Raw genomic sequence first — 25,159 nt, 5'->3', positions numbered from 1 at the left:
GTTTTTTTTTCTGTTGTTTTCTCAAGTTTAAAAACAGATATTGAGCTAAAGAAGCTACGTTAAAAAAAAAAGTTAATAAAAATGTATTTTATATTTAAAATTATAAACTCTATTACACAATTTTTTATAAATGTTTTTGTTGCAGGCTTTTTGTTTTAAATTACTTCACAAGTTAAGCATATTAAAAAAGATAAAAGTAAACTATATGAAATATATATATATATGTGTCAACAAAACTAGTCACATAATGAAAAAATATTTTTTAATACATCTTTGTTAAACTTTTATAACAAAAATTATTTAAAATGCTTTGTTTATTTACTTTTATGTTAGTAGTAATAAGTTTAGGTTTATTAAAAATAAGTTGTAGTACAATTGAAACGGCAACGAGTCAGAAAAGCACGGGCGTCACTTTAGCACAGAGTGACACTTTAGCACGGAGTGACATTTTAGCACGGATTGACAGTTTAGTACGGCGTCACTTTAGCACGACGGAGTGACACTTAAGCACAGAGTGACACTTTAGCACAGATTGACACTTTAGCACGGAGTGACATTTTAGCACCGATTGACAGCTTAGCACGACGGAGTGACACTTTAACACGGAGTGACATTTTAGCACGGAGTGACACTTTAGCACGGAGTGACACTTTAGCACGGTGTCACTTAAGCATTGACTGACACTCTTTTTTTGTTTACATAACGTTTTTACTGTTATGTTTAAAAACCTCAAGTTAAACTATGCAATATGTTGACTAAAAGTTAACAAGCTTTAAGTATGTTAACCTAAAATGCGTAATCAACAGGATTCTGTCTACATAAAGTTAGATTTTATTAAGCACATTTTTAAATAGTATTTAATGACTTAAAAGTATTGATAGTGCTAAAGTGTCACTATATGCTATAGTGACAACCCGTGCTTAAATGACGCTGTGCTTTTCTGACACCTACCCATTAAAACACATAAAGTTTTTATTGAAGTATATTTCAAGCTGGTCCTTTTTTAGTTTAACACTTTGCGTAGCTTTTTTAATATACTTGAACATTATAGTACTAATGTTATATAAGCGTAAAAAAGAGTCGTGCAAAAATAAACCCCTACAGATAAGTCGCTCTGTGACATATTGTGAATTATTAATTGTTTAAATTCTATTTTCCATGACTGTTACATATCTTTTTAGATTTATTTAAGCACTGACGAAGTCTTTGACCGAAACTTAGTTTGTAAAATAAAGTCTTAAAAAAATAAATCATATATTTTAACTTTTAGATATCACTTAATGTTTAGTTAAAATTCTTTTAAGAACGTTTTTTCGCAAAAAATGTATATCTTACATAAAAACGGTATAAACACGATTGGAGCATATTTTTAAAAAGAAACTTTTTTTTTTAAATTGCCAATCAAAAGTGTTTTAGAAAACTATTATTGAATAATTTTACAATTTGAATGGTTTTATTTTTAATCAATAAACTGTCACTAAACCACATATAGCTTTTATTTTTACAACTTTAATAAACTGGAGTTTTACAATTTAATTTTTTCTTTAAGTTGTAAAATAATTGTTCACGTCTGTTATTAGTTTGTTTTTAAAAACATTTATTTTTTATAATTTAAATTTGATACTTGACTAATTTATTTTAACTAAAACTTTTTTAATAAGTAACTTATTTACGTATCATTGAAATTTATTATTTTGAAAACTTGTTTACTAATTATAACTAATAGGTTTTTTATTTATATAAGACTTGGTTATACACATTAGTTTCACAACTTGAAGCAAAATGTTCACACTTTAAACAATTACAGAACTTATGTTTAGATTTTATTAACTTTAATAGTTATAAAAGAGCTGTATTACGTATTAGGATTTTAATTTTATTTCAATGATGTTTTCAAATTGTTTAAATTTTAAACATGTTTGTGTACTTAGCAATTATGTGGTAAACAGTTAAACGATTTTAAATAGTTTATTAACAAAAGCTATTACAGAAAGCACTATATTATTGAAAAAAAAAATCAACCCACTGAAAAGACTCTTGAAAGACCCTTGGTACACACTAGTTTTGGACACCGTTTATATAAAAATAGACGGTATAATAAACATAGTTTTTACTAGGAAACCCTGGAATAAATAAACACAGTTTTAAGGCAGATAGTAAAATATGTTTTGTTTCATTAAACTGTTGTAAACCACGTTACTTAAAAAAACACCAACTTACTCTATTAATAGCCTAGTTTTTCTTTTCTATATTGTATTAAACCTACTGTCTTATTGTTTGTTTCACTACATTTTAGTTAATTTTTCATAAAACCTATGTTTTTTAATGATGATAGTCTGAATAAACTAAAGTTCTTATTGCTTACTGAATAAAAAGAGGGTGTGTTTTTTAAAATTTTTATATTTCAAATGTTTTATCAACAAAATTTTACTAATTCTTTTGAAGAACTGTACAATTTACATATAAGCGTGCTTATAAAAAGACAACTTTTGAGCTTTTACCTTTTTTTATTTACTTTAAAAATATCATCTTAGTTATTTATTCTAAAATTGAATACGATTTAAAATACTAATGTTCAGAATAATACGCATAACCCTTTATTGTAAATCAATTGATTAAATATGTATTGAAGACACTAAAAACTTGAAAAATGTTAATAAATGTTCGACAAAAAAGAAATACGAACTATTTTAACAACTAAAGTTTAAACAGCTTTTTTTAAACAAGTATCCAATTAAATGGCAATGCTTTTTGGAACTCTGACTGGCTCAAGCAGAAAACAACACAATAGAACATATTTAATATGGTACCAAAGTTAAGTAAAAACCTTTTTGTGAACAGGTAACCAAAAAAATAAAAATGGCACAAATTTAGTTTTTTCAGCGTCATTTAAAATTCAAATTAAAATAATATAGCTGATTTTGCACAATTTACAAAACTTCAATTTCATACAAAGCGCATGACTAGATGGCGATGCTCTTGGGAACTCTCGAAGGTTCCATGTACAAATACTCCACTGTGATCTTGCTGTTCATCAGTTCAATCTCCTCGTCCAACTTCTTCAGCTGCTCCTGATACTTGTCTACCAGCTTGTTCTCCTCCTTACCGTAGAACCACACCTCCCCGTGGCGGTCCTCCTCCTGCCGCGACTCGTCGTCCAAATATACCTGCGAAAAACTTTATTTGTAAATATACCTTTGAAAGTTTGTATAAATAATATTTGCACTAAACTAGGGTTTTCCCCAAAATGAGTCCTTTCTTTTACCTCCTCACACCCTCCTTTCGAACGATCAAAATAGTTCAGGGGGCGGGAGGGAATTACAAGTTTTCTGGCTGTCATAGCAATTTTACTTTTAAGCTTGCTAATTGACTTATTTTACTTTGTTATGCAGTACTTGCCCCGTATGCCGGATTCAAACTAGGGGTTTTCAAAGTAAGCAATTTTAGCTATCTAGAAGCAAAAACATATCAAGGATTTACTTACTATTGTGGATGATATTTACTGAATACGGCAATTTGTTTGACCAGCCAAAGAAGGCAACTGACAATCGTGACGTGTAGGCCGTCAATATTAAAAGGAACTTTAGTTTATGCGCGGTTTTAATAATTCGTAACACTAACTAGTTACGTCACATCTAAGAAAATCATAAAATCAAAACATAGATATAGTACTCAGTTGTAGTTTTGCACATTGTTAGCAAGCTCTCTTGGAGAGTAATCATTTGTAAGTTATTAGTTATTGTGTTTATTTTGTACTAAGCGTGATTAAGTTGCACAGTTAAAAGTGTGTTGATAGCATTAAGTTGTTTTTTAGGCCTAGCTTTATCAAATAAAAGCTTATAAGTGGCTACACTCAAAAGTACTTGTAAAATTATGTCATTTTAAGATGTAAGATATACAGTTGTATTGATTGAGTAAAATTAGTGCGCCGAATAGACGCTTTTGTAAGCGGTTCATAGAAAAGGGCACCAGCGGAAAGCCTGCAACTGCTAGAGTTGCTCGCGACGATCAGGCAGGCAGTAGCAGGAAAACCGAGAGGACAGTTACTTGCGTTGATTGAATTTCTGTGAATTTCACAACTGTTTTTTAGTGGCTAACAAAACCATCAGGTGAAGCTTTCAGACTAAAAGTAAATAGCATTAGTTGAATTTGTCTAGACTCATTATCCTAAACTTCTTTTTGAAAAGAAAGTTTATAACTTATACTAGTTTAAATTAAGATGTTTCAAGTAACTTTAAAAAGTTTTTTATAAGCCAACAAAGCCATTAGCAAAAAGTTTTGTAGTAAAACGAATAGCTTTAAACAAAAGTTGTAAGTTTTTTTGTCAATGTGTGACGACTTTGTATTTTGAATGAATTAGACTACTTCAATTGAGAAACAACAAAAAAACTAGATAAGTTTTTATTTTCTAGTTTCTTTTGATAACCGTTTAAGTCAAAAAAATGTTTTAATTAGTTTAAAAAACTTAAAATCTCAAGTGTGTAATTTCATTCATATTTTGTATGCAAGAGTGTTTTTTGTACAAAAGTTTGTTTTAAATGGTTTGTATACTATACAATCAACTGACGCTTATTTTCGAATTAAAAAGGGTTGTTGCCGCATGTTAGTACAATTCTATGTTTGTCTACTCGTACTATTTAAATAACTTGATAAGAGAAAATTTAATGTACACAATAAGTAACGTAGTGTTTGCACTTAGCAACAAATAAATCTAATTGCTTAACAACCTCTACTCTTGAGTATTTCGACAGTGTATAGACAAGACCAACAACAAAAGCAGCCTGCTTTATGCTTGGAAGAGAATCTAACACTCTCTTTAAGTTGACCTCCTGTTAAAAGTTAGTGTTATAATTAAACGTAACTTAATGAGTTATAATTTTACGAGTTCTTCTTTAAAAACTTATTTAAATTTTTTTACGTTAAAATTATTGATTAAAGTTTTGCCTTGCAAAAACTTTATTAAAGTGAATTGTATGAGAAAATTAATTTTATTTAAGTTAATAATATATTTACCACATAACTTGACTAAAAACATTCAATTTAATTACATGTTTTGATTATGATAGTGAATAAAAAACAAACAACACTAAGCACGTACTTCGGTGTTTTTAGGGCAATCCATTCTCATGATGGAAGGACAGTTGGGTGCAAACTTGTAAGTTTCGTATTGAGCGAAGTTGACTGCAGAATGCTGAGCAGAACTTGTTGCTATCACTATCGTGAAAATCTCTATCTGTTTTGTATTTAAAATTAAAAAGTTCAAACGATAGCTAACTAAATCACTTTGACCTAAAAAAAACTTTACTTGAAAATAAAGTCATTAATGAGAAACTTAAACGAAAGTAAATAATTTTTTAAAGTTTTGTTGAATATTAAAAAAACAAATAGCAGTTAAAACTGAACACTAATAATTACTGCACGTCAATTCATTTAAATTTTTATAATTGAGGTTCAAATACTTTAAACTTATCGACTCCTATTTTTGTAAAAAAAGTTTTTTAATATTTAGAACTTTATTATCATTAACTTATTGACTAGAGTTTTATGAACATTTTTTATTTCTTTAAAACATTTTATTTTTATAAGTATAGCTAAAATAAGTTTTTAGTTTGCTAAAGTACACTAATAAAAATAAATATTTTTTAAATATCAAGTTTTTATTAATTTGACCTACACAAGTATTTTTCTTCGAATCTTTTCTAAGATTCGGCCTCTTAGAAGTGGTTATAAAAATCAAAATTGTTATAATTTGATTTGTTGCATTTATTAATTGTCATGTAACCACTACAAAAAACCTCTGTTAACCAAATAAGTCTATCAAAATTTATAACTTATTCTTACCAGTTTTTGTTTGGTTTCAATTTTTTCGGGCATTCCCCTAAAATTACCATCTTCCCAACCGAAAGCCTCATGCGCCATCTCGTGGGCAAAATTTTGAGCTTCCACATCGTCTAACACGTCCTGTGGGGTTTTTGAGTTGAATATAATTTGTGGTTTTAATAAGAAATATAATAAGAAACATAGTTATATAGAAAGAAAATGAAAACAGATAAAAACAAAAAATGAACTTTCAAACAAAACAGGATTAAAAAATTTAAGTCAGATTTTACTGAGCCCACTAAAAGGGCTTTAACATTTTATTGCAAATTGTAACATTCAAAATAAACATCACAATTGTTTAAAACGTTGTTTCATATGCATACATAAGTATATTTGTATTTATAATTTTGTTATTTTTAAGAAAATTTAATTTTCATTTCTAATACCTATTTTTATCTCATATTTTTAAAAGTTGTAAAGATAAAATAAATCGTTTTGTTGTTCCACACAGTGGTTTAAGTTTTTTTTATTCTTTATATCAGGCTTGGTTTTATACTCAAGAAAATTTATAATAAAAAACTTAAGGTACAAAGAAATTTACATTTATAGTTTAATTGAGCGCTTTCTAAAAACTATCTAAATTAGGCTTACCTGGTCGGAGTTGTAGTATAAATTCACAAAGTCCGTCACATGATCTTCAACAATTTTCCATATTTTCAGAGTGTACTGTCCGTAATAATAGTTTGGAATTTTGTCAGGATGAACCCCTGTGTTTAACATCAACATTTCGCTTTAAACATTTTTTATTTTACGAAAAAAAACAATTTATCATTAGCTAAGTTTGTTCTGTTAAGAGTTTACAAGAACATTATAACCATTTTGACTACAACACTGTATATTAGATGCTTTTTGATTGTTTTATAGTTTAAAAAAAATACATTACAGCATTATAACAAAATTTCATACCGTTTCTTTCAAAGACTTTTGGCATGTTTAGGTCTTCAATGTTGTAGGTCTTATAATGTGCCAATATCATTGATGTTGCATCTGATTAAAGTATTTATTTTACTAAGGAAAGCTTTTAAAAAAGAAACTATTTTATGTTTTTTTATTTAGTTTTTTAAGTCAGGAAAATAAGTTGAACTTTGATACTAATAAAACAAAACTGTTGTAAAGTATTAGTTTGAAAATAATTCTGCAACAAAATCTAACAACAAAATCTATCATTGATAACATCTTTAGTTTATTGTAAGGGTAATATACTATTTTCCAAATTCCGTTTATTTGTAGAATTTATTAATTGAATGTTTCAATATAATATATTAACAACACTGGCAAATATAACGTAGGTTTAATATTCTAAGATTTTTTCAGTTACTAAGCAAAGTAAGTGAAACATCTTTATTGTTTTTTTTATGTTTTTTTTTCTCAAACTAAGCGTGTATAAGAAGAACAAATCTGTACTACAAAACCTGCAAAAAACAGATAAACACTATATATATTGTACAAGAAGTATATTTTTGTGCTAAAATCACAATTAAAATTATTAGTATTACATTTAAAAGTAGTGTTAAGCTTTAATAATTTTACAGAGACAAGTTATTACTTAATACTTGTTATAAATTGCAGCACACTACCTCTAAATAAATTAAAGTTACTTTTATCAAAAATATTTATTAAGTAAACAAGTTATGATAAAATGTTTTAAAGAGGTGTTTCGTACAAAACTACCATATTTGCAGATAGTAAGTCTAGATTCTATTTACCATGCAGTTAATTTTGTCGTATAACTGTCGGCTACTTCTAAAGTTTTTAAAATAAATGTAAACTTACATGAACTAAATACTAAGTTGAAGTATGTTATATTTAGTTTTTAACTATATTAAGTAAACTAATGAAATATGTTATTTTTTTATTTATATTTAGGTTTTATTTACAAACTCTCAATTTTGTATGTTTTTGGTGTTTTTTTTTGTCTAATTTTCTTAAGCTTGAGTCCTCATTGAGCACCAAACGACAACAAAATGAATAAATATTTTTACACAAATGCCTTCAGCTAACCAATGGAAACGCCGGAAGCCATCAGTGAAGTTGACGGGATCAATGCAAGTCTCGCCAATGCGCCCATGGCAGCCACTGTTCTCACGTGGGGACGCAACAACTTGTACATGGGGTGCGCCTGCGACAAAGTCCTGAATATTCCCACCTGAAACGCCTCAATGGTGGCGTGCGTCATCGAGTAGTGAATTATCCACTGTGGAAGGGATCAGAATGGTTATCAGTTTTTAAACACCTAACTGATGTACTTGAAACAAAAGCACTAATGTCAATGTTATAGTAGTTCATTTTATAATTAAAATATAAACTTAGTGACAAAGTTTGTGGTGTATAAGCTATGGTTTCATATTACCTTAAGGTTTAGTTTGATGTTTAGTATATTTTTGCCTCAAAGAATTGTTTTGTGCTGAATTCAAAAATTTTTATAAAACACCAAAGATCAAATTTACCTTCTTCAAAGTTATCATAACTGCAAACTGTATTTACTTTTAAATACTTTCCAAACTACTTTAAACCTCGTAAATGGAAAACGAAGCGTTCCTGTAGTACATTTTTGCCAGCAGCCACTTCAAGCTGCCGTCAGAAGTGAACAGGTAATCCCTGTCGTTGGGCTTCAACTGAATGGCGATGGGAACGAAGCCCAATGTCGGGTTCACGTGGAAGAGGCATACGGCCGGAGCAACCTTGCACGGATCGCCGTTTTCCAGCTTCGTGTAAATCAGCTTCTTGTCTTCGGAGTAGTAGGAGCTGAAGTCGGATATGAACAGTTTTCCCGCCTTTTTAATAAAATCTAGCGTTAAAAAAACATTCTTATTTTTATTTTGTTTTAAATAATTAATAATTAAAAAACTAACTTAAAGAACGACATTAATGAGTTAGACTCTAAGGAAAGAAGCTTTTCTTAACATTGAAAACATTTAGTTCCATTCTACAAAACTTAAAAAAAAAATACCACACCTAATGTTATGTTTTAATTATCAAAAGAAACTAACAGCAATTTGGCTTTCAATGGTTTCTCCTCCCAAGAGATCTTTCACATCTTCATCTGTCACTTTGAAATGATCAGGAATTTCTTTGCACTCCTTGAACATGAAAGATGCGGCGCTTGTAAGCATTTGTTGGCCCATACCTTGGTCCGTGTCCCATCTGTAAACATTTTTTTTTGATAAACATATTTAAATAAATATTTATTTATTTACTAAGATACATTAATATTAAATCCGTAGTTTATTTTTATTACTCTCCTGAAAATCATCATTAAATCTCACATGTCACATTTGCTTAACAAAGCGAAGTAAAAAGATATTTGTAGTTTTTTATATACATTTGGTCAATAGTGTTCGATAATAAAGAAAAGAAAAATTTTTACATATGTTTCACATATTTTGTTATATACAATCATAAAAAAAAACATATGTTTATTAGAAATTGCAAACTGTTGATTTAAAAAACTTTCAATTTCGTCTTTTTCGGCTCTAAGTGTATTTCAAACTGTGTTTATTATTCTTAAAACTGAATCGAAATTTAGTATTTTACAAAAAATGGTGAAATTAAGTGATACTTTGTTAAACTATTAGCCAAATTTATAAATAACTGCAAAGTTTGAAACTAATAATGTGAATTTTAAACAATATTAAGTACGCTTTAAATCAAAGATTTTATGTTTGATCAAGGTTGCACAAATTTGTAAATATAGTTAAAAAAATATTAATTAAAAACTTCAAAAAAAATTGATAAGAGTTAGTAAAATCAACAAAATACCCAATGAAAACCACTCGTATTCACTGTATGGTTTGAAAATAAAGTTTCAAGCTAGCTATGGTAATTTTTAAAACTGGTATTGAATGCATACAGTTTGCCTTTCTGTTTTTTATTTAGAGCTTAAGTTTTTTGAAGTTTTGAACTTCTATTTTTTTAAACATTTGTAATTTGCAGCTGTTTTCTAGTTTATTTTTGCTATTAATTTGTTTATTTTTTCTCTTTTTATGCAGTAATTTTTATCTTTAAAAATCCTTATATATATTTAGATAGTTTTGTTGCGTGTGTTTTAATATCGTTTTTAAATGATTTTAAAACAATCTTTGAATTGTAATTCCAGTAGAACTTATATAAAACTTTGTTATTTTTGGTTTTTATGGTTACTCTTTGAATAGGGTTAGATTTTAAATATTGGTTTTTGCATAACTCTTTTAAATAAAACTTGTTTTTGTATTAGCACTGTCGTTTTTGTTTTAGAGTTTATTATTGTGAGCTGTTATTCTGTTTTTTATATTACTATTGCTGCTGTATGAACTTCTTAATCTTTTGGGTTCAATATTTTTTATTACTCGTGGTTGATTTTGAAAAAATAATTCAAACAAAATGCTTCCCTAATTTTGTTGAGTTATTTATATTGTATAAAGATGATTAAAGAATTTAGATTGTATAAATAAAGAATTTTGTCTTGTTTTATGTTCTTAATCTTTCCTAAAAGCTTTTTATCGTAGATTAAGTGTATTTGTAGTCAGCTAAACTTAGGGAATTTTGATAAGGTTGGACGTTATTGATTTTTTTTTCTTTGTTTGAAAGTTTTATTTCAAACTCTTTTCCAACCCTTTATTAAACCAACTGCTTAATATTTTACGTTAATCATATTTCTTATCACACAAAACAGATGTTAAAACAGCTACCCTTCACAATCAAACAGAAACTCATAAAACTCTCAAAAAATTGAAAAAAATTAAAAACTTTTTTTAAGCAATTTAATAAAATTTGCATATGTAATATTTAATTTTAAGATTTAGCAATTTTTATTTTGACAAACCCAACTAAAAAGTCATTAGATTGTTGCGCCCCATGCTTGTCCAGAAACCGGTGGACTTTGTGGTAATCACTGAGCTCGTCGATTTTCGTTAAAAACGCTGTAATTGTAACATTTAAATTAAAGAAGAACTTATTTCTGCGAATAAAAAACTTTTTTTTTTGCAAATTTTTACCGAAAAGTTTCTTGATGCCTGTTGGAGCTAGTCCCTCCAGTCCGAACTCAGCGAAATCCAAGAATCTGAAATGAGACTTTTGCAGGTCCAGAGGAAGGTCAAAGTATTTGTCTCCCGCGCTAATGTATCTCAACTGACCTAAATAAAACAAATATTACGTGTTATGTAGAACTTTGAGGAGTTATAAAAATTTACTGGGTTTATAACGTACTCAAAGTACTTGTTTTGACAAAATAACATTTTAAAAATAAAATCTTGTTTAAAAACACGTTTCTTTAAATCGAGAAAGTTTAAAATTTATACTTCAACCTTAAAAAAAGACTTTTTGTGTATATCTGTATTTTTGATATCAAATGATTTTTCGTAAATAAAAAATAAAAAAAATAAATATATTTATTTTACAACTAGTATTTACAGTGTAGAAGCAACGCTTTAAATAAGGCATTCAAGTAATTGGTTTCTAAGAGTTTATATACAGAAATAAGGGTTATTTATATAGTCATATAGTGAAATTTACTAATAAAACTATATTTAAAAACAAAAACTTGAAAACGTTTCTAATGTGTATTTAGTTTATATATATGTACAATTGTTCCCACAAAAAGCATTATTTGTTATATAAATATTCATGAATACGGTAAACAAATTTTCCATTTAAAATATATAAATTACATTATTTGATTTTAACTGATGTCCCTCAAAATCTAAGTATTTAACAACTACAACAATAAAACTCAAAGTTACAATTGTAAAACCTAATCACAATAAACTAACTAGAAAAATGCAACTTGCAACTTACATTAATTCCAACAAAAACGTAACTTAAGCTTCAGACTGTTTATAAGCTGCGTACTTCACGTTATTGCTAACCGTATTTATAAATAAATAATAAAAAAAATAGGATATTTAATCTTTAAGGTTACAAATAGGGATAGCAACTTAATTTAGTTATAAAATCAATGTACAATTTATTATTTTCACGAACAAACGATACAAAATGGTGCGCGACGCTTGAGTTTTCTGCACATTAGTCTTATACGAACTTCAATATCGATAAAGAAGGAAAGAACGATGTTTCTTAACGTATAGATTCTGGCAAACTTGATTCATATTGTTCTATAGCTCCCGTATGCGGCCTCGCAGTACCACGTTAACTATTTGAAGTCGTACAATAGCTTACGTTTCAGCCTCGAAGTGTTACTTAAGCTGTTTTATAATTAACCTCTGCGGCCTCGCAGTCACAAGCCAACTATTTTATATCGTACTGCCATTCACGTCTCCGGCCTCTAAGTCCCACGTGAAAAGCTGCAACTACTTCCACAAAGGAAGAGTCGCTCCGTTGAAGCGGCCTAGGTTCGCTCCGTAGGGTAGTCGAGGTATAATAACCTGTTTAGCAATGTGCTTGATTGTTTAAATACGTTTTTACTCTCTCGTTTGCAGTTATCTCAGCATGTTAAATATTGCAGCTGTTGGAAGCTTCAGTTGTATCGGCATGTTGGAAGCTTCAGTTGTATCGACATGTTCGAAGCTTCAGTTGTCTCGACATGTTGGAAGCTTCAGTTGTATCGACATGTTGGAAGCTTCAGTTGTATCGACATGTTCGAAGCTTCAGTTGTATCGACATGTTGGAAGCTTCAGTTGTATCGACATGTTGGAAGCTTCAGTTGTCTCGACATGTTGGAAGCTTCAGTTGTCTCGACATGTTGGAAGCTTCAGTTGTATCGACATGTTGGAAGCTTCAGTTGTCTCGACATATTGGAAGCTTCAGTTGTATCGACATGTTGGAAGCTTCAGTTGTATCGACATGTTGGAAGCTTCAGTTGTCTCGACGTGTTGGAAGCTTCAGTTGTCTCGACATGTTGGAAGCTTCAGTTGTCTCGGTATGTTGGAAGCTTCAGTTGTCTCGGCATGTTGGAAGCTTTAGTTGTATCGACATGTTGGAAGCTTCAGTTGTCTCGACGTGTTGTAAGCTTCAGTTGTCTCGACATGTTGGAAGCTTCAGTTGTCTCGACGTGTTGTAAGCTTCAGTTGTATCAACATGTTGGAAGCTTCAGTTGTCTCGACATGTTGGAAGCTTCAGTTGTATCGACATGTTGGAAGCTTCAGTTGTCTCGACGTGTTGTAAGCTTCAGTTGTCTCGACATGTTGGAAGCTTCAGTTGTATCGACATGTTGGAAGCTTCAGTTGTATCAACATGTTGGAAGCTTCAGTTGTCTCGACATGTTGGAAGCTTCAGTTGTATCGACATGTTGGAAGCTTCAGTTGTCTCGACATGTTGGAAGCTTCAGTTGTCTCGACATGTTGTAAGCTTCAGTTGTCTCGACATGTTGTAAGCTTCAGTTGTCTCGGTATGTTGGAAGCTTCAGTTGTCTCGGTATGTTGGAAGCTTCAGTTGTCTCGACGTGTTGTAAGCTTCAGTTGTATCAACATGTTGGAAGCTTCAGTTGTCTCGACGTGTTGTAAGCTTCAGTTGTCTCGACATGTTGGAAGCTTCAGTTGTATCGACATGTTGGAAGCTTCAGTTGTCTCGACATGTTGGAAGCTTCAGTTGTATCAACATGTTGGAAGCTTCAGTTGTATCGACATGTTGGAAGCTTCAGTTGTCTCGACATGTTGGAAGCTTCAGTTGTATCGACATGTTGGAAGCTTCAGTTGTCTCGACGTGTTGTAAGCTTCAGTTGTCTCGACATGTTGGAAGCTTCAGTTGCCTCGACGTGTTGTAAGCTTCAGTTGTCTCGACATGTTGGAAGCTTCAGTTGTCTCGGTATGTTGGAAGCTTCAGTTGTCTCGACGTGTTGTAAGCTTCAGTTGTCTCGACATGTTGGAAGCTTCAGTTGTCTCGGTATGTTGGAAGCTTCAGTTGTCTCGGCATGTTGGAAGCTTTAGTTGTATCGACATGTTGGATGTTTCAGTTGTCTCGACATGTTGGAAGCTTCAGTTGTCTTGACGTTTTGGAAGCTTCAGTTGTCTCGACATGTTGGAAGCTGCAGGTGACTCGGCATGTTGGAAGCTTTAGTTGTATCGACATGTTGGAAGCTTCAGTTGCCTCGACATGTTGCAAGCTTTAGTTGTCTCGACATGTTGGAAGCTTTAGTTGTCTCGACATGTTGCAAGCTTTAGTTGTCTCGACATGTTTTTATTAGTCAGCTTACATTCTCACCTGGCTTTCACACGGCACAAAATACAAAACCTTATTTTTTGCCTTTGTCAATCAAAAAATATCGAGTAGTACTTAAGATATAAATTAGAAATTTTTTTATATTGTTTATTTGAAACTCGTGTTTTATAAAGAAATAATTAAAAAATTTTTGAAAATTTATTTTAAAACAATTTTGATGCATGTACCGATATATGGACAATTGAAATGAAATATGTATGATTTCACACCATTGTCCAACAACGTCAATAATGTTTTATAAAACTTTTGCAAAAAATACAACAAACTTTTTTTTAAATATATGTCAAAAATTATTATTTTATTTTTGTAAAACAAATAACCTTTTGCAGCTGCTTCGTCTTTTTCGGCCCACTTGACTTTTTCCCTGACTTGGTCGAGTTGACTTTCTCTCACAAGTTTCGTTTCCCCTTCGTTTTGTGGAAGACGGCCTTAAATTGTGAAAAGCAATTTTATTGTTTGCAAGTCTTTTCGTACTTGTTGTAAAAAAAATCCTTAACTTGTTTTAAATATACAATATTTTTTTTACTTTTAATCACTTCTTTATGAGCAAGGAATAGTGTAAAATTTATTGTTTAGTTTATATCAAAACGTGACTAAAAATAAATGTATCTCAAATATTTATACGTTACATGACAAGTGTTTTAGACTAAAACAAACGTAATTAAATTTATATTGGCTGTAGCAAATAACCAGATAAATTTTTGTCAATCTCTAGTTATACGTGTAATAAAATCAAATATCATAGAAAGTATTTTACCTTCATAGAGAAAAGAGTAAGTCTTCTACCGTAAAAATATTTAAAAAATAGTTACAAATACTTTGTTATACTGACAGAAGTTTTTTTCAAATACTTACTGACGTGACTGAAAACCGCGAATTCTGTTGATATAACTGAATACACCGGGTAAACTCGCGACCAAACCTCGTTGGTGTCTGTTGCATTTTTCTGGCTTATTGTGACCAGCTCGCAAAACCATTCTTTGCACTCTTTTGTCTTTTCTGTAAAATTACCCAGTACAGCCGAAACGTTCATTTTGTTTAGTTTGATTAACATGTTTAGTTGAGTTTTAAAGCATAAATTTTAGTTTTTATTTTCATTGAGCTAAAATGTTTTTTGCATCTTGTTGGTCTGGTAAACTAAAAAAAATAAATGTTATCGAAAAAAAAAACTCAGTTTGAAGTATTCAGGTATTCCGACGTCTTGGGTTCTTATCACCCATTTTCCCTCTCTTCCCGGTTTGAACCGGCTTCCGTGGAATATTGCCTCCAACTTCGGCGTCTTCAGCTCCACCCACTCCGTGTCCTTGCCGTCTCCGTGGAGCTGGATGAAGAAGTCGACGAAGGCGGTAGTCAGGTGAGGATGCTTGTCAGAAGTCTGAAAAAGTGTATTTTCTATTTCAATTGCAAAATACATAATATCAGTTAACTAAAGTTACATTAGCTTAGTATATTTTTTTTTTGATATATTTTACTATTAATGTATATTTACTTATTAGCTAAAATGTCAAAAGTCTAAAAACGGTAACTTTTTAATGCAAAACTTAATGGAAACAACTAATAAGGCAATTTAATTAGTTTATACTAATTACCACCAGTGTAACTGTACTTTTTATACTATAAAGTAGAACGCTTAAATTTGATTTTATGCAAAGCGAGATACATCTAAACCATTTTTGAATGTTTTACCATCAGTAAAAAGTTTGATAAGTATTATTAAAGATGAAATTAAATTATTTTTAAGTTCAAAAAAGTTTCTTAAAATTAATGAAATTTTAAAACTTTTGAGAAACTACTGAGTTCGAAAATGTCCAAATGTATGTATTGAAGACTCGTAATGCCCCTTAATGTAAAAAAGATAACTACTTAAAATAGTAAAAACTACAACGAAATTTTGTATTATTTTTACATAACAAAGTAAACCTTGTTATTACAGTCATAAATAAGCATAAAAGTACTAATAATAACTTTCTAAAGTAAGTTGTTAGAAGTAAAGCTTTTAAATTTAATTTTTATCCTAACTTAGTTAAATAAAAATTTCTTTAGACTTAATTTTAGAGCATTATAATCAAGCATTCTTGCAATAAAAGTCTTAGATACTTTTTTTTAAACCTACAAAATAAAAATTTACAAAGGGACCTAATAAACTTTAAAAAAAGATCTAAACTAACCTTTATAATTACTTCGTATTTGGTTTTTGACATTTTGTTTGTTGTTTGCTTTATTTAAAACTTTAATATGAAAAAGAAAATATATATAACAAAACAAAAGTTAACTTAATAAAATTCCTTGATTTTTTTTCAATTTAGAATAAATAAAAAAGTAGAAAACAAAATTGACTTTATTAATATTTACCTCCTGTAAATTTACAAATGTACAATCGCAAAAATTTTTGCCGACGCATTAAAAAAATTAGTTTCAAATACTGTTAGGTTTTGATTTTGATTTCTAAAAAACAATTTACAACTTTTGCGTATCCATGTATAAATGTTAAACACACCTAATCACGTAAATATCTACTTCCATAATATTAAACAATTGGTATTTTTACTACTCAAACACAGTAATTAACGAAATACTAAGTTTAATCTTAGTTGCAATAAAAAAGTTATGTAATATTATTGTAGGTAACTTCATAATGGAATTAATTATTGAACCTTTCTTTTTAATTTGCATTCAAAAAACTAAAGATCATACAATTTTCTCAATAATATTGTAAAGCTAGTTATTAATATATATTTTAGTCAGTTAATTTTTTTAGTACTAAAATCGAATCTCAAACTAACTTATTTTATTAAATAGCTAACTGTAAAAAATCTGAGAAGCCGAAACTATTATATTTTTAAGCTTAGAATAAACTAAAAAATTTGAAAAAACAGATGAAACACGTAAGAGAAAACTTTTACCATTTTTTAACCATGTATTAAACAACGCTAAGCTCATAAGAAAACTGAAAAAAAAAATATTTAGCTTTTGAACTACTTTATAAAACTGTTTGAATTTACAAACAACAATTGTGTTTAATGTTGTTTTACTAGATAAGCAATTTTATGAATCATAGTTTTCCGGTGACACGAAATACGTTGGTTTTACGTTTAATTACATGCCTAAAGCCACAGTTTAATGAACGAAATGACCAAGTGTTATTTTTTTTTAAATAAACTGAATATACAATAAAATGTTTTTTTATAAGTAAAGTACCCTTAAACTGTAAAATTTTTAAAAAATTTTGAAAGTTTGCTAAACAAAATGAACAAAAATAAAATATAAAAACAAACTTTTAAAAGTCAATATTTTATACAAAAAATATGGAGTGCTTAAAATTATATTAAACAGTTTTAAATATTTACAAAGTTAAATAATTTTTTTTTTTAAGAAGAAATAGATAAAATTTAAGATATTACAGTTATTATTTTTCTTTCGACCGACTATCCACACCATCGGCAATGCTTTTTGGAACTCTGATTTACCTAGGCAGAAAATAGTTTTTAACATACTCATAGAATGTATAAGTAAAAAAAAAACTTCATGTGATCAGTAAACAAAAAAAAAAGATAAAGTGGCAGATCTTGAACAAGTTTATGAAAGCAAATTATTTGTTTTTCAAACGATTTCAACAGAATCGTTGGCAAAATTTAAAGATAAAAGCGCATGACTAGATGGCGATGCTCTTTGGAACTCTCGAAGGTTCCATGTACAAATACTCCACTGTGATCTTGCTGTTCATCAGTTCGATCTCCTCGTCCAACTTCTTCAGCTGCTCCCTGATACTTGTCTACCAGCTTGTTCTCCTTCGGCCGCAGTTGAGTAAAACGTTTTCTATATCACGTAAAGCTCACACTTTATTTTAGTACTTAAAGTTAGATTACTCAAAACTAAACTTAAGTATCTAGTACTAAAATAATACTTGTAAACTTTTAAAATTTACAAAAGATAGACAAAAAAAATTGTTGAAATGTTTTTTTAAACTATACAATACTGTTTATTTTCAATTTTATTAAAATGTGTGTGAAAAAATGAAAGTTATGTCACGTATAACTAACGTATTTCCCATCGGAATGCTATTTCCTTGTAAAGTTAGCACACTTTTAATTCATCATTATAATTAATTGTCGCTTCTACTACTTACAGTACTTTGTAAATAAAAGTTTGTTTGATTAGCTTAAAGAAATTCAATTTGTTCTTAGAGGATTGTTGATTTATTTGTTTACCAAAGTTGAAAACATTGAAAGAAAAGGTTCTATTGAGTTGTTTCTTTTGCTTTGTTTATTTTTTAGGTGCAGCACATAAGTTTAACTTTACATAGTCTGTTTACAATAGTAATTTAGTTCAAAATTATGTAAATAGCAGTTTTTTAACCAACTTAATTACTGCAAATTAATAAAATTAGTTTTATATTATTTAATGAACCAACATAAATTCTTATGTTATAAATTAAAAAAAGTTTTCTTTTGTATATATGCTTATTCTATTTAGTTTTTAACAACATATATTTAAGTATATTTTTCAAAAATTTTAGTTTCCTACCAATAAGGAAAAAAAAAAATTAATATAGAAAAAATTACTAAACACTTAGTAATAAACAAAAAATTGTAATTTAATTGTTTTAACTTATTTCATTTTCAATACACATTATACCAAAGAATACTTTTAAAAGTGGTTATACATATATTTTTTTAAATTAATCATTGTTTCTGGTTTTAAATTATTAAAAATAAATTAAATTAATTTATCGCAGAACATTGAATATTTACTTAGTTATTATAAACTTTTTTTTTTCTTATTTATATGTGATATGTTTTCTTTCTTTAATTATTCCGATGAGATGAAAAAAAATCAAAAATATAGTTAAAGTTTAAATGGTTATGATGTTTAAGTGGGTTTTTTTAGTATTTTTCACTTGTACAGTTAACTTAATTGTTTTTATTTCTTAAAAACATACTGTATATTTAAATATTTAAACGAAGTTTTGAAACTAGATTACAATAACCTGATAATATGCAGACATTAAACCAAATGTTGCTTTAAATCCATTTTAGCTTGAGTTTCGTCTTTAATAATTTTTCGTTTAAAACAAATACCTCAATGTTTTTTAGTTTAAAGTAAATTAAGGTAGTTAAATTTTCTTTGTCTAAAAAGACATTATAGCTTAGAAAACAAAAAAAAAACTAATTTAAAGGTTTTCAGTAACATAATCATTTTAAGTAATTAAATAGATTAAAAAAATCTTTAATTTTCGGTTGATGTTAAAAATAAAAAAGCGTAAAGATAACGAAATGAGAGCATAAAATTAGTTGCAGTCAGTAATAAACTCGAAACAAATCTGTATGGCACACTTGTAATAACCTGTATGCAAATTAGGTAACAGCTTCAACCGTGGTGAAAACTCCAGGGTGTTGTTAGAAATAAGCTCACAGTCACGAGCGCTGTATAATCTTTTGAAAAACTTAATGTTCAGTTCGTTTGTTAGAACGTAAAATCGCAATTTATTTTCTAAAACTTATGTGTTTGATAAAAAAACTAAATTTTTCATCTTTAAAACATATACTATTAGACAATTGAGCTGTTAGAAATATAAGTAGTTTATTTTATTTCTCACTTTTTTCTTAATTTTTTAATGAACTTTTGTTTTTTCAACAATCAAGAAGCATAGGAAATTGTTAAGCTTTTAGTTTATTGTTAACTTTCTTTAGACTATTTGATAACTCAGTAATAGTAAAAACTTTGAATTAATTTTTATAGAACAGAACTTTTTTCTTGTAAACCTCGAGTATATAAAACAAAAATCGTTTGAGGTATGTATACTGTTTCATAAATTCATTTCAAGTTTAAATTGAAAGTACCTTAATACGCGCTTGTGTGTGTAAACTACTTTAGATCTTTAAAGTTAAAAAATTATTTGAGTTTAAAAATCAATATTTTTTTGCCATAAATGCTAAAGCAAATCAGTATAAATATACAATTTCAAATAAACTTTCAACAAAGTAATAAAAAACTCTGTTTTTTTGTCACCTGTTTTTAAAGTTTAATTTATCCATGTGTAAATACAATTTTTTTTAGAGTTAAAAACATTATTTTACTGAGCTAAAAGGTGAGCTGCTCATAAATATGGTCATTGCCATCAGTGCCTCTACAAAGTCAGTGCAAAAATAGTAACTTTATGTGTTTGTGTTTTTAATAAATAGAGTAGAAATAATTGAAAATAAAACAAATGTTGAATTTCATCTAACATTTAAAAAGTTTAACTTTGTTTAGACATTTAAGTTTTAATTTTAAACCAAAAAGAACAGCAACATTTTATGAAAACAAACAACACAAGGTAAACTATTTTCCGAATGAGTGTTAAAAGTTTAATAACTTTAAATCCTTAAACGTAGTTTTTACTGTTATAAATTACTTACAACTATTTTGTGGATATAAATAAGTTATTATAGTAAATATTTTAGTACATAAATAAGTAGTTACTTTGGCTTTTTTTCTAGTGTACGATAACCTTACATTGACATTGTATGGTGTTCATATTTCATTAGCAACGAAACACTTTCAGTAAAATAATTCATTTGCCTAAAAAATAATTGTTTTTATACATGGATAAAATAAACTTTAAAAATTTAGTGAGAAAAAAAAAACAATTTTTAATTTGTACTTTAGTCAAAGCTCAGTCATGAAATTTGTAAATGCTTCCAAAAACTCAGTTATTAGGGTAAAATAAAATTTTCTTTTGTTTTACATTCTATTTTTAAGTATAAAACAAACTAGAAAGTTACTAAAACGAGTACGAAAAGAATAAAAGTGATATTTTAATTGAATTTTGTTTATTTATTTAGTTTACGAGAGAAATTTGATTAGAATTGTAGGCTTGCGGCAAGCTAGATTTGTGTTAGCAAAATTAACTATTTGTTTTATTATATTTACTTTACTACTCTAAATCTGAAAAAAAAACTTTTTACTTGTTTTAATTTTAAATAAGCTTTAAATAATGGACTTCTATTATTTTTTTCCATTTATTCATATGCTTACTAGGTTTATATAATTTTTTTATATATTTTAGTTTTTAGAGTACTAAAATTTTCTAAAGTAATAGCGCAAAAAACCTACATTACAACGTAAAGTGTTTAAGGTATTGACTTTATAATATAGAAGTTTAGTTTTCGCCTCAAACATTTATTCCTACTAAAAGTAAAAACATGTCGTTTTATGTTTGGGTTCTCCCGCTTAAATTTTTCCGTACTATAATTTAAAAGATATGTGACTTTATGGTTGGGTTTTTCCGTGAAAGTAACCACAGGGTAGTACCACCTTTAAATCGTTACATGAAGTCATCGTATAAAGAAAACGTTTTGTTTTCACATAAGAATGTGCGTGAAATTAGTTAACTTAAAAAAATTGAGATAAAATTTTACAATTGAAGCTTAAGCGTAATTGAAAGTTAGCATACTTTTAATGTATGTAACGAGTATTTTTCAAAGTGGTTACCTAAAACCTGAAAAAGGTTTATTACTTTTGTTATTATAAAATATGTTAAGTTAATTGAAAGCTAAAATCTGAAAACCTCACACAAACTCAATTATACTGTACTAGCAAATAGCATACCAAACAAAAAAGTTATTGTTATTTAAAGTTGTTGGAAATAAGCAGTAAATAATAATAAAATAACACATGAAACTATTTGTGTGCAGATATTATTTTGCATCGACACGACAATGTCATAAAAGAAAATTTTTAAACAATTAATTGAACTTAATTTTTTTTTTTATTATAAAAAAGTTAAAATAAAAGTTGATAAACATTAAAATATTTACTTGTACGCTGGCTTTTTACGATTCAAACATTTGTCCCAAAGGTCGTGCGTATTTCGTCAAAGTGTTAGGTTTGTTATGAGAGAAAATAAACTCCCCAACGATCGCGACGCCCGAAAGCTTTTGTTTGCAAAGTTAGCAGACTTTTAAAACAACTTTATCTAAAATTTAGTTCAATTGTCATAGATGACATTAAAAAAATATACTTCACAGAAGAAAGCACAAAAAACTAAAGAAGACTTTAATATTAATCAAAATAGAACAATTTAATAAGTCTATGCAGTCATTTTAAATAAATTCAACTAGTTCAATTTGAATAGTATGTTATGTTCACGTCGATTTTAGCACTACGTATAAGTTTTTAATTTTAGAAACTTTATAGTTTTTTCAATAGTAAGCTTGCGAACTCTATTTAAAACAAAGTTCTTTAAATATCCGAAAAGTTATTATAAATTGATAGTTACGAAACTATTTCTTTGTATTTGTTTCATATCACTTAACTGTTTTTACTAAAAGTTATGTGTGTTGTTTTAAGGCGTCAGAATTGTTATGAGAAAAAAATAACTCCTCAATTCGCGCGACAGCCTAAAGCTAATTCCAAACAAAGTTAGCATGCCTCTGCATAAACCATTTATAAATCCATTTCGTTTTTGTAAGAAGCTAAGTTAACAATGAGTTTAGCAGAGCTGGTTAGAAAAGAAATGAAAAAAAAAAAATTTGTTATGATTATTTTCAATGTTTTCAATTTTTTATTATTTTAACATTAGATTTACAAAAATTACTTTAAAAATTTCTATATGTTCTCAAAAAAATTGTTTTTGATTTAATATAAAAATAAATACATTTTGTTTGTTAATTTAAGTAGATAGTTGTTGAAAAAATCTACGGTAAAAAAGTAATGATATGTTTACTATAAGGTAAGATTAACTATTAAAATTGATACTCAAATACTTGGGCAATCTAATTTAAAGTATATAGTAGTTTTGCATACTAGTAAAACAATAGTTGTTACTTTAGGTTTTAAATGTTTTCAGACATAACGTTTTACAATAATTTATTACAACTTCTCTGCTTTGTTTCAACTAGTTTTAAATTTCCCTTTACTTTGTATACAAAGCACGGCGATTTATATTTGTTATTTATGTTTACCTTAATCATAAATGTTTTGTTGTTTATCAAGCTGTGTTTATTTTTTATTTGTCGTCTAATGAAATTGTTTGACGAACAGTAAAAGCTTCATGATTCAGGTGCGAACTATGTTTTTTATTGTCTACACTACAAGTATAATTAAAAATATTTATTACTTTATATTAAAATTTATCAAAGACGTTTTAAAGTCTTAAGGTTGATTTCTAAGCGGTTTTATAACACATAACGTGCTCAATTTATAAACGTAATATTTGATAAAAATGATTTTAAAACATACTTAAAACTTTTGTTAATATTTGATAATTTTACTTTCATATAAAATTATTATTATTGTATTATGTATTTATAGTTGTAAACAAAAAAAAACAGATTACATATATTTAATAAACAAAACACGGTACATACATTATATCAATTTATATGTCAAAACTACAAAATATTTTTATGGAACCTGGCATTAGTCTTTTAATTAGTCATGTTTAAAGAAAATAGTTGCTTTAACTTATATTTCAAACTTTGTATACATGAGTAAATTAAGCATAATATAATTGGTGACTGAAAAAATCAAATTTACTAAAAGTTTTTGATTAAAAGCTTCTCAAAATACCTTTGTGTTGTTTTTTAGAGTTAAAGTTAGTTTCTACTTTTTGTTTTGGTTTTAAGCAACAAAATAATGTCTACGGAGTATGAAGTAATCATAAAAGTTAGTTTAGTTAGATCGATCTTCTTATTTTATAGTCATTTGAAAACTTAATTTGATATATTTATAGATTTAAATCAAGTTTGTTTTAGATTTTCTAATAAAAATAGTTGCTTTTTACACTTTAAAATAAATTAGGTAGGTTTTATTATTTTATTTTTAGTTACACTTGAAGTCACTTATGTATTTTAATGCTTAATTTTAACTATCAAATCAAGCGTTATTTTGTTTAAAAAAGTAGACCAAATTTTTCAAAATGAATATTTCAATCTGTTAAACACGATTTAAAACACCAAACTATATATAGGACCATTCCAAAAAACAGCATTTTTTGTACAGAACATTTTAATGCTATACTTATTTAACTAATTAGTTTATTTAAACGACTACCTTTACGATAAATAAAACTTATGAGGTGAAATATATTTTAGTTGTCAATTAATACTTAGGAATTACTATTTAAACCTTAATTTAGTTTTAAAGTATATTATTTTTTAAATATTTGTAACTTCTTAAATGTTATTTCTTAGATGTTTTAGCTTTCAGAAACATGTAGAAGTACACTATTAGCAAATTAAATTAACAAAAAAATGTTTAATGTATTTGTTTATAGTTAAAAGAGAAAATTAATTATTTGATTAAAATATTAAAAGCTTAGTTTTTTTTGTGACTTATTTTGATGAAAAAGTAAAAACTACTAAGTATAGTTTAAATACTATGTAGCATTTTCCAATGTCTAAAAGTTTTAAGATGTAAATAATCGAAAATAAGATAAAATTTTTGAATAGTTTTGTTCAAAGAAAATAAAAACAAGGTAAACTGTTTAATATGCGTTTAGATTTTAATGGTGGAAAAAGTATTAGATTTCTGATTAACTAAAACTTACTCATCTATACTTGAAAAAAAAAAAAAAAAAATTACGTTCAGTAACTTCTCCTCAACTTTGTGTAAAGTGCATAAAAATTTAATATTTTGTTTATGAAATCACATGACCAAAAATTTTTAGCCTTTAAAAAAACGCGATTTGTTTGAACTGTATTTGGTAGCATCAAAACTTAACGCTCACAAAATAAACTTCCAGACTTCCGACAAGCACCCTGACCTCTCTCCCAACTTCGTCGACTTCTTCATCCAGCTCCACGGAGACGGCAAGGACACGGACTGGGTGGAGCTGGAGACGCCCAAGTTGGAGGCAATATTCAAAGGAAGCCGGTTCAAACCGGGTATGGAGGGAAAGTGGGTGATAAGAACCGAAAACGTCGGAATACCAGACTACTTCAAACTGAGTTTGTTTGATTGGTTTGTATAAATGTGTTTTTCTTAAGCTTGTTGTATAACTAATTATTGCTGCAAAAAGCTACTCGCAGCAGTAAACAATTTTTTTTCGCTTATAATAGTATTTTTCCTCAAATTAAATAATCAAATTTACGTGTATGTGTAGAAAAAAAATACTTTAAAACCTAAAACACGCTTTTAAATTAAC

General features: G+C 28.0%; 1 protein-coding gene across 1 annotated transcript; it reads right to left on the bottom strand.

The window, feature by feature from the left end:
* Nucleotides 1-2,963: 2,963 nt before the first annotated feature.
* LOC145846069 (allene oxide synthase-lipoxygenase protein-like) lies at nt 2,964-18,082 on the bottom strand. The gene is made up of 16 exons (XM_082952991.1): nt 18,072-18,082; nt 17,733-17,847; nt 15,202-15,406; nt 14,887-15,030; nt 14,352-14,459; nt 10,854-10,991; nt 10,682-10,778; nt 8,871-9,024; nt 8,394-8,654; nt 7,882-8,074; nt 6,787-6,867; nt 6,472-6,587; nt 5,842-5,961; nt 5,099-5,233; nt 4,728-4,829; nt 2,964-3,167 (listed from the first exon to the last, which is right to left on the bottom strand). The coding sequence occupies exons 1-16, from the start codon at nt 18,080-18,082 to the stop codon at nt 2,964-2,966; spliced, it is 2,184 nt and encodes a 727-aa protein (XP_082809117.1).
* Between the last annotated feature and the right edge of the window lie 7,077 nt (nt 18,083-25,159).

This window comes from Thalia democratica, unplaced genomic scaffold (genome assembly GCF_965202585.1).
Source record: "Thalia democratica unplaced genomic scaffold, ktThaDemo2.hap1.1 HAP1_SCAFFOLD_261, whole genome shotgun sequence".
NCBI classification, from domain to species: Eukaryota; Metazoa; Chordata; class Thaliacea; order Salpida; family Salpidae; genus Thalia; species Thalia democratica.
This window is presented reverse-complemented; position numbering and strand designations above follow the sequence as displayed.